We start from the raw sequence: 10,486 nt of genomic DNA on the forward strand, positions 1-10,486 counted from the left end.
TTGTCCTGATGTGTGCTTCAACTTGAGCATGATTCCATACGGGTTCGAGGCAGTGGCAGTGGCGCCGTGCTAAAAATCTGCCACATTCTAGTGTGCTCTTTTAACCCTTCCTTCTTGAGTGATTCATGTATTTCATGGCAAAAACCCAGCGTGGATGCCGCACTCGCGCCCAGGCCTTCCGTATCCCCGGGGTAGCCGCCACAAACACAATCTGCGTACGACGAAGCTGAGGTGGTGGCGTGGGGCTTGCCTGTCCGTTTTGCGCGCAACACTGGTCATGGATAACCAATACGACGTAAAGCGAGCGCCCTGCCAGGCATCTGTTTGGATTTAACGTAGCGCAAGGACAGACAAGAGCGTGTGTGTAGGGCTGTGGGAGCGCAGAAGGCTGTTTCTGGGGTCTCCGTCATGTAATGTGCAACTGCGACGCCCCACCTCTGTGTTTCCGAGCTGGTGGTCCCCCGCCGGTGACAGCTCCTGTGACCCAGCGGACTGCGTGTCTGCCGCCGTCGCACGCTGCCGAGGTCACGGCAAGGGAGGCAGGCCGGCAGGTAACCGTTGCCCCCCGGCCGCGTGCACGGGTCTTTTTCCCCGCAAGCTTGGTATCTAGGCAAGTTTTTAATTTGGCAGTTCCTGGATACATATGTATGTGCATGTCTTGTATTAGGCAAGCGAACCATCGTTTGCTCCACTGGAGTAGCCCCACGTCCGAGATTTCCAAGACGACCCCCTTGGAGACATCGCCGACTCTTCGGCTGTTGTGTCTCTGGGAGACTGTCTGAAGACGAATTGTGGTGGACGGTCGTACCTCCGACGACACAGCCAAGTGCCCTGCGTAGAACTTGTTCGCGGCAGGGAGGAGATTTCGGGAAAGACTCTTCACCAGTCCGTGGGGAAGTTTCGGGTTCAGTCAGCTGCATGGTGCAAGAGGTAGTGGTGCCGCTCGCAGTTGGTCAGGCGACTCCCGCGCGTGTCTGGATTGTGTGGCTCCGTGTCTACTCTGTCTCGGGAGCTCGGTGAAACTAAGTTGGATTTTGCCCTGTCAAACACGCGCGCACACCACTCACGCATTGGTCTAGGCAAATAAGGTCTTCGAACATCGGTTGATGTTTCTGGCGTTTATGTTGAAATGTCTTCTGACTCCGACTGGGGGGCAACCGCGAATGACGAGGGGGGCTAGCTGGTGGAGTAGTCGAACGACACACTACTACTTTTTGGAGCCTTTCTCATGCGTATGTCTTTTTCTTTCCATTCTCCGCGGTAGTTGAGGTGAAGGTATCACATTGGCTATCCCCCCCAGAGAGAGCATTTCTCCTTGCACACTGATCGGTTTCACTGAAGTGCCCTAGCAAGCTTGCAAGCTGTTGTTGTAAGGGCCCGCCCGGCTCCCTGCTGGGCTGACAAACAAACGTAAAGCTTGATCAAATTTTAAAGAATAGCATCGGTCTCTTATTTCACGTCGATGCACAGTGAATCCAAGCCTAAAGTATCCAATTTTAAAGCGGGTTTTCCCTGTCCTTTGTTTCTATTCTGTAGCTACCAAGTACACGGGCGGCACAAAGTGGCCGCGAGATGTATTGGCAGTGAGGGTGTCCTGTTGGCGTTGCGCAAAGCTCCGAGATACCGGCGTCGGATAGGGCTGTTCATGAAGTTGCCGTGATTTTGCGTTTTGCATAACGGAACCACTCACCGGAACCGCGTGATATTGGCGCGAGGATTCTACGTTGGTCGTCTCATATTTGCAGCAGAGGAGAGGGGTGCTGAATGGGAATTTATATGCGCAGGCGACAGTGCTCGTCTGCGTATGTCCAACACATAGACAATAGGATTATAAGTGCTAATCTGTTTCAACGGTGTGCAAATGGAAGGCAGTCGTGTATCGCCTTCTGGCGGGACAAGCGTTTCCATGAATGCATCTGAAGCATACTCCGGCGCGCCGGCCGACGGGCGGCGACGAAGGGGCATTCCAGAGGGGTTGTGCGTCGCGGTTGCTGGGCGAAGCACTGACACGCCCGTGTGGACTGAGTTCCTAAATGTTTCAATTCCTGCCGACCTGGGTCACCCCTCAGCAGCCGAGCCGCACGACGACGGGGATGCAGAACGCTATTCTCCCCGAGTCCAGCAACACGGGCAGTCCTCCGAGGTCCATGAGAGTTCTGCAACTGTGGCAAATTGTTCTGACAAGTTGGCGCGTACATCGGGGCCTTCTGAAGGCAGGAGCTGCTCCGCAGAAAACGAAACAGATGGCGCCGACGTCCGACGTGAGGGGAACACAGCGTTGATGGACTCGACATAATTTACGGAAAATGCCACCTGCGACGGGAATGACATATATCGTCCGGGGAGGAGCTCATGCTGCCGGCTGCGTGCACTGCGAACCAACGACACGTATCTAACTAGAAACCGCGCCAATTTTATTTCCGCTCCATTGTTTCGCTCCGTCATGGGGTTGTGCGTGTGGGGCCCTTCTCGTGTTCACGTTAACGTTGCCAAGGCATAGGTGGTGTTGTGACACTCGTCTGGCGGATGCGAGGGTCGTTCGTGTCAACAGTGGAAAGACCTATGTGTGTGTCTGTGCACATCCTGTTCTCAGACGCCCCAGCATGCCCTTCGGAAAAACCAACGAATCGAGGCCCGCAGGAGCGGGTATACCAAGTACCTGCTTCCGCGTGCGTCTCGACTGTGGCTCCAGCCCGGGTGGCGAGTTTCAATGAAAGCACCAGAAGTGGGAAAAGTGTCGGGGGGACGGGGAGAGGTAGAATGTCCCTAGGCGCTGTCGGCCGTCAGTTGCTTCTCGACAGGATTCGAGCGAGGTACCACACGAATCCTGTGTACTACAGTACACTGTTACGGGATAAATACAGCAGCACCATATCGAAGCTCCCGTTTTTCACGGTTAGCCTTCTGCACCAGTTGGCCGCCGACTTCGGAATAGACTCGGGTGCGCTTCTGAACTACAACGCCGAAAGTGTGTTTGGCTTCGGAGGAAGCGCAAGGGCCGCCTGCGGCAGAACCCGGGGAGTGACGCGCACAGCGAGGCGGGTGCCCCTTCCTGCTGAGGCGGGCAGTCTGAGGGCAGCAGAGGCCGTGGAGTTCCCCGAGGCGATCCGATCCTTGCGCAGGAGCTCCATCCGAATGAATCGTAAGGGAGCAGGGAAATCAGTTCATGTCCAGGGCATTTCCCAGGGAAATAGTTTTGTTTGTCGCGGCGCGCACGCTGAGCATGCTCCCCGTACAAATGCCCAGTTTAGGGGGGCTGCTGCACGCTCCCCTTCCGCACTATGCGGGCCCATGCGCAACGGAGCTCCCGACGAGAATCCGCCTTTCGGAGAGCCCGTAACGAAGGCCGACGCCCTGGGCTGCAGGGCGCCCAGTCCCGATAAAGTGGGCACTTCACCCTGGCCTTCCCCATCCAGCGGCACAAACAAGCGGCACACCTCCGTGTCTCACAGCGTCATCCACTCGTCCTGCAAATCCGCAACAGCAGCCCAGGTCGGTCAGCGTACGGCCGCATCGGCCGGCGCCTGCTTCGATGAGCTCGAACAGAATCCGTCCGCCGGGGGACAAATATCAGAAGTTCTCCCCCCAAAAAGTTTTCCGCCAGCCGACAGCTGTGCTGTAGAGCAACAGCCCCCGCCTGTGGGCCAGGTGCGACGTTCTGGATCTGCAGGGTCGCGGGCCCCCGCAAGCGATAGCGGCGCAGTGGAGAAGAAAGCCCCGTATTCCCCCGGAACGGGCTCGACGGAAAGTGTGTCCAGCAGCCCTGCGAAGTCGCATGCGGACTGCGCTGCCGGCGAAGATGCTGATGCGGCCCTGAGCACGGCTGAAGCGTTGGTGGCGGCTGTGGAGCAGCTTCAGGCCGCCGCAGGCTGCGTGGTCACTGGCGTGGAAGCCGACGACGATCTCACGGGTCTTCTGGCTCTGGGCGCGAGGGAGACCACCATCAGGGACGTACAGGCATTCTCTCGCGCAGTTTTGGAGCAGCGTGTCAAGGACGAGCCCAGCTGTGCGTCGCCTGCGTCAGGAGTGGTCAAGGGGGTCGATGGGGTCTGCCACGGTACTGCGGCTGATGGCGTCGAAAGAAGCTGTCCGCCCGTGGCCTCTTCGTCCGGACACAGCCGCTCTCTGAAGCGCTTTGCACGATGCGATATGGAGGCGATCGAGGCCCTTCTTGCGGAGGCTCGCAAAACCACTGCTGAAGGAGGCGTGAGTGTGGAAGATTTGAAGTCGCAGTTGCTCCTAGCTCGCCTGTCACAATATGCGCCAGAAACGTCCACTAGGACGAGGAACGGTCTGCAGGCGACTACTTCTGAAAGCACAGCGTTTACTTCCTCGCCTACATCGCCGACATCAGTTGCGGCCGAACTCGCCGCAACTTCGGAGCTGTGGGCGTCCTCTTCGCCAGGAAGTCCTCTGTTGAGGAAACGGCAGAGTGGCGCATTACTGCCGGCGACCGATCTTCGAGCCGACTCGTCGCCCGCTGCAGGGAACGTCACGAAAGGCGGCGACGCAGGATCCACAGACGGTAAGTGTTAAAGGGGCTCCGCGACGATTCGGGGCGGGCTGCGGCGACTGTGTTTTAGGGAGTTACATGGGGAGGCACTCACTGAATATACCGTGCGGAAACGAGAAACCAGAGCGGCGAGGCCGTCCACTCTCGCTCTGCGCGCATGCCCGCGATATGTGTAGTGCTGCTTGTCGCGGAACAGTTGCGACAGGGGCTGTTGCTTATTCGCCGAAATAGAGTCGCACCCGCGGCGGATGCCAAGCACGATGCCCGCTTCGAGTAGGCGTGCTTCATCCCCCTGGCTAGGCAGGCGTCCGCGACATGGTGCGAGTGGTGCGTTGTTGCCCTGCAGCAAGATTTGTTTTGCGTTGTGTTTGCTGCAGGCAGCGCAGCGTTCCAGTGGGGCGAAGGGACTCTGACGACTGGGAGAAGTATGTCACAGGAGCCCACAAGTGGAGAACACAAACTGCTGGCTGCACTGTCTCAGCATGCCGCTGCAGCAAACTTCACGAAGCTGCCCTTGTTTGCATTGTCCTCGATCCTAGCCGCCGCAGCAACCGGTGCCCGGGGCGGGCGAGAGGACGGTGAACAACGGAGACCCCGTGACGACTTCGCAGAAGGTGGGAGAAGCGGGATCTTGAGTGCATCGAGTCGGGCTACCTCCGTTTCTCAGCCGGCATCAGGCGGAGGGGGTGGCGCCTCAGATGGGCTTGGCGCCGCGCGGCACGAGGACCATGGTGATGCGAGAGTGGCAGATGTGTTCCCAGTTCCGATTGTCGATATGGGCGAGATTGAAAGCTTCCTGCGGACGCAGCGGCTGCGCAGATCTCGGGAAGGGCACGACGTGGGCGATGATGAGAATGTGGGTGTTTTTAGCGTCGGGGGTTGGAGTGATGACTTCAGTCCCTCAGATGACCCTACGGCCCGCAGGTGGGGCCCGGTGGCCAAGATGAGACGGGTCGTAGAGAGCGGTGCGGCTCCGGCCGGAAGCGAAGAACTCTATAATCTTCAGAAGTTTCTGCATTCTCAACCGAGAGATGCGCAGAGGCAACATGAACGTGATGGGACGCGTGCGAGCCGCGCAGCCGGAGGACGCCTTTGGAGTCACCGTGAAAGACCTAAGGAAGACAGTCACCGCGCGCAAACGGTAACTCAGCTCGTCAGATGGCGACGCTCGGTAGTGGGGCTCAGTCTACATTGCGGGCCTGTTGTGAAGGGCAGAGTTTTCAAATTTTGGCGAGGAGCTGTGTCACGTGGTGCAGATATGCGCAGGGACGTCGAGTTGATATCAAGCAAGAAGGACGTCGTGGGAGCGCGAGGGGATACGCCGCCCTGTAGTTCTACAGCAGACAGCTACGCAGTTTAGGGCTTCCTTCAGCCCGGGGTGGAAGATCTGGCTGCTGTGTGTTGTTTGTGCTTTGCAGAGAGCTCGTGTGACAGAGCCGGGCGACGGGGATTCTAGAGTTATTGGGTCTCCCCTAACGTCACACCAGTGGTGGCATGAAACAACGGATTGCCCTGAGGGAAGGTTTGCCGACGCAGTCGTGCCTTCGTCTGCTGGTTCCCAGCGGGTTGGCAGGTTCTTTTTCGAGGCTTGTGTGCGGTCGGGTTCCAGCGATATCGGTTCGGGACGCCCCCAGCGAGTTGAGCATTTGGCGGAAAGCACCGAGATCCTGTTGCAAGCAAGCAGAAGGCAGGGTGGGGAGGCCCGCCGGTCAGATCTGGCGAATACAAGGCTGCTTTCAAAAGATAATCGTGTCGTCGCAGGCCATGGCCAGATGCTTCCCAAGTCTCAGCGCGTTGGCAGCGAAAGTTCACCTTGTGGAAAGGCGTCTGGGAACAGTGATCTCGCCATCTCTCACTGTGTCGGTGCGGACGATGGTGCCAGGTGCTGCGCGGAGCCAAACGACTCGCTCTCAATGTTTCTTCCGAGAACTTACGGCGAATGTACACCGAACAACGACACAAAGAGCGACGCCGATCAACTAACTAACAAAACTGATTCTTCGGGAGGGAGCAGTAAATACGTGAGATTGGATCAGGATTCGAACGAGGAAACAAGTGCTGGATCACCAGTGCTGGAAAACGCCGGAGGCAACAACGACGATGATGGCGTTCGTGACTCTGCTCGGGACAGCCCGAGCGGAGAAAGCACCGAAGCGGAGGTGGTGAAGGGCAGTGACGATACTCGGCTGCTATGTGGGGCCCAGACCTGCCAAACAGACGTGACTACTTGTTGAGAGTGTAGCTTTATCATCGAATCCGAAGGACGCGCATGGCCTTCCGTGACGGCCTTGATCGAAAAACCACTGGCATGAGGACGGAGGCAGCGGCTCTCGCATGCTGCAGTACGCGCTGGCGTATGTGCAGCCTGAGCTAGGCTCGTCTGGGAGTGGACGGTACGCAGTTCTGTCCTGTGGGGACGGTGTGGCGCGGCAGCCATTTGCCGGTCCCGTCTGGTATCATGTCAAGATACTTTCCTCACCGGAGACAATTTCTTGCGCGCATTACAGAAGGGAAGTTCCGCTCATCGGTATTGCTTTTGGGGGAACTTGACTCCTCCTGGGCAAGGCCCGGGCACGAACCGAAGCAATTGCGCAAAGGCGAATAGCCGCTATTGCGGTGGATTGCCGAGACACTGGACGATGGGGAAAATAACGGCGCGCAAGTGTGGAGACGGCCGGTGTTTTGAAGCCAAGTTACGAGGTAGCTGTGCCAACCTACTACGCTACATAGGGACGCGTGAGCGCGTTAATGCTTGTGGGTATGTGCGAGAGCCAATACTTCCTCCAGTCACAGTCTGCTGCACCACCACGGTGCGATGGACTGAAGTTGTGTAGTCCGAAGAACCTTTTTTCTGCAGCGGTGAAGGAGCGCCGTCCGTCAAATCTGTTATGATGCGGCGGGACTGATTGCGGTCTGCGTGTATTGCTCCATGGGCAACGCCAGGCTTCTTGCTTTTTCACAGAAGGAAGACGACGCTAAGTATCGCCAGCGGGTCACTGTGCCGCATGCAGTGATTCCCTCGATGTGTGGAATCCCGCATCGTGGCCCTGTTGCTGAGGTGAACCTGGATGGCGCCAGCTTTTGACATGGGAAATAAGCATACGCCGATATTGCGTCAATGCAGCGGCAAAACAATCGCAGCCGGACGCGAGAACTGTCAATGAATGAAGCCGCTCAAGCATGACGGCGCATAAATGGTCGTTTCGATACCTCGAACGGACTCCTCCGGTGCGTTCGGCTCTTCTCATATGCTGCAGTTCTGAGCACGTGTAACTGCAATACTGCATACCGGGTTCTCAGTGCGCCGTTGACTGGACAATGTTGAGGGACTGCAACCAGAATTCGATGATCGTTATTGTCCGCTGTAGAGGGCGGTACTAGGGCCGATTCAGGTTTTCCTTGCTTGTTGAATAAGGCTCGCATACATTCGTCGCGAACGAGGTTGCGGTGGGGCACTAGCGACCGACTTTTTCCGCATACTTGGCAGTACGTGTATGGAATTACTCGAAGGGCGGCTACATCTTCCTTTCCGATGCCGGTTTGGTGACGGCGGTAATACCTTTGCATTTTTTTTACTAGCCTTGGGATGCTTCCCGTCACGATCGATGTCATTACAGGACCCTGTATTGGCCGAGAGGATGAGTGTGCTGCTATTTCAGCATACACCGTCGCGCTAGTGTTTGTGTGCGAAATTTGTGGCGGCGCGTTCTCCACAGAAGTGTGCCGTTTAGTCGTCGTACTAAGTTTATGAAATCATGCTGATAGCGATTGATTTCTGTGTACAACCATGTTCCGAGGTTAAGCTCGTGGAGAGCAGCAGCGCAAAAGTTGAATGCGGACGTGTCTTCTGGGGACATAGTTGTTTTACTGAGGGATAGAATACTTTTGCTATATCGAGTTACCCAGCAGTTGCTGATTCAAGCTCCCAGAGATTCAGAGGAGCAGTTGCCCAAATGCAGATCAAAGGAGGGTCACTCCGGATCAAGGCATTGATGTTCATGTACGCGCGCCGCCAGGCAACCGGTTCTGTTTTTTGTTCACTTCCCTGTTCTATGGACTGACTCTCATAGCAGAGACGGCACCGCAGCCGAAGGCGTGGTGCATTAGGTAAAGCCAGGAGAGACAATGGCGCAGAGGACCAGCCGGTGCACCTTTTGTCCACTGCAGGAGCGAATCGTGGGCTTCATCTAAAAACACGAGGTTTAGCGCCCCGCCACAGCGAATCTCCCCACGCGGAGATAGCGTAACTGGGAGACACAGGGTACATCTGTGAGATAGAGAAGTGCAGGCAACAATCGTGAATTCCGAGCGAGGGATACAAACCTGTCTGGTGGGTGGACGAGCCTACTTTCCGACGGGGCGCAAGGAGAGGTTATAGAGCACGAGCTGCGGGTCGCCGTCTTCATCCACGTTTGCATTAGCCAGTTCTCTTTTTGAGGGGGGTTCGGACTCAGCCTGAGCCTCTTCGGCTTTTGCTTCGTGTTCTGCGACCGCTGCGACGGATTCAAACTTATGAAGCCTATCCGACGCCTCCTGCTCAGCTGCGGCGATGTTTGGATGCTCGGTCGTAATGCTTCTGAGAGTATTGTCTGCGTTGTTTAGGATGCTTTGTGCGTGGTCAGTGACGATTTCCCTGTGCTTGCTCAACTCTGAGAGCGTCTGATTTAAATCTCGCTGGGCACCCTCATCTTGCTCTCGCTTCGCCTCTTCTTCCAGAGCTTTGAGTTGCCCCTCAACTTCCTCCTCGGTGTCACCGTGAGCCAACGCTGTCTTGCGAGCATTTGCCAATGATACCTCTATGTCAGCTGCTTTCTCTTCGTCTTCAATGCGTTTTATCTCTTTCTCGATCGCTTCCGCAATACTGTGTTTCTCCGCCTCGAGCTGGAGGAGGTCCCTCTCTGCTGCGCCAACCTCCTCCTCTTTCCGCTCAATCAGCTTTTCATTGAATTTATCTTCGGCGTCCTCCAGTTTCTCGTTCTGTTTTTTTACATCTTCTAATTCCCGCTCGAGAGCAGCCACCTCCTACGATGCGGAAGAATATGGGCGTATGTCTTCTGCGTTTTCCCTATGTACCCTTACTGTCTCCACTATATGTGAATCAGCAGCTGCCTGGGCAAGAGTCACGTTAACAGAAGACTCCTCATCCTTGTGCCTGCTCCGCAAATGCCGTTCATTGGCATTTCTTTCGTACTCAGCCTGCTCTCCGCCTAAGACCGCGGCAGCTCCCACGGCCTTAGCTGTTTCGGGGTCACAGTGCTCGGTAATATGTTTCTGCTTTAAGGAACAACTCAGTTACCAAGTTCGGCTTCGGCTTTTCCCTACACAACCGCACTGTACGTCAACTGTAGCAGTACGTGCCGCCGTCTGTCGGCTGCGCTTACCTTACTCTCCACAACCATTTTCTCCACATCACAGCAGTGTGGTTCGGGGCAGCAATGGTGCCGTCGCACGACTTGTCGCCGTTTTTCTGTCCGCGGTACTGGTGGTACGTAGCTATCCTCTGATAATGGCGTTTGGCTGGGTAGTGCCGACGATGACGGTTCTGCTTGCTGCGTGACGCCGTCGGGCGGCTGCTCAGCTACCGGCTCCTGCACACTGTCGCTGGCAACTAATATTTCTCCCGTGACACCTGACGCTTGGCCAACCACTGGAAGGAGCGCAATGCATAATAGAATGGTGCGCATCTTGCCGATATAGTGAACAACAAACAGCTCCTTTTCAGTTCCACAAAGCCGTGTAAGTGTTTGGCATTCCGCATGCAATACCATGGCCGCTGGGGTCACATACTAAATCAGCAAACTGGTGGCTGCATGTGCGTGGACGGTGTCAAGTGCCTGCTGTCATGACAGCAGACTAATCCTGGCGTGTGTTGTACACACATATCAAAGCTTGTCTGCAAACAATCGAGATATCAGCTCCGCTTTGGTGTGTGCGAGCGTGGTCGTTCTTTCACCGGAAAATGTGTGCAGCAAG

At 56.3% G+C, this 10,486-nt stretch overlaps 2 protein-coding genes across 2 annotated transcripts; one reads left to right on the forward strand and one right to left on the reverse strand.

Moving 5' to 3' along the window:
• Positions 1-1,861: 1,861 nt before the first annotated feature.
• BESB_063130 (uncharacterized protein) lies at positions 1,862-6,747 on the forward strand (the record flags this gene model as incomplete). Its single annotated transcript, XM_029364727.1, has 4 exons — positions 1,862-2,261; positions 2,594-4,525; positions 4,891-5,654; positions 5,932-6,747. The coding sequence occupies 4 exons, from the start codon at positions 1,862-1,864 to the stop codon at positions 6,745-6,747; spliced, it is 3,912 nt and encodes a 1,303-aa protein (XP_029219435.1).
• Positions 6,748-8,857: 2,110 nt separating this feature from the next.
• Positions 8,858-10,197, reverse strand: BESB_063140 (uncharacterized protein; the record flags this gene model as incomplete). The annotated part of the gene is made up of 4 exons (XM_029364728.1): positions 8,858-9,535; positions 9,593-9,750; positions 9,810-9,831; positions 9,895-10,197. 4 exons carry the CDS (start codon positions 10,195-10,197, stop codon positions 8,858-8,860), a joined length of 1,161 nt encoding a protein of 386 aa, XP_029219436.1.
• Positions 10,198-10,486: the final 289 nt, after the last annotated feature.

This window comes from Besnoitia besnoiti, chromosome V (genome assembly GCF_002563875.1).
Source record: "Besnoitia besnoiti strain Bb-Ger1 chromosome V, whole genome shotgun sequence".
NCBI lineage: Eukaryota > Apicomplexa > Conoidasida > Eucoccidiorida > Sarcocystidae > Besnoitia > Besnoitia besnoiti.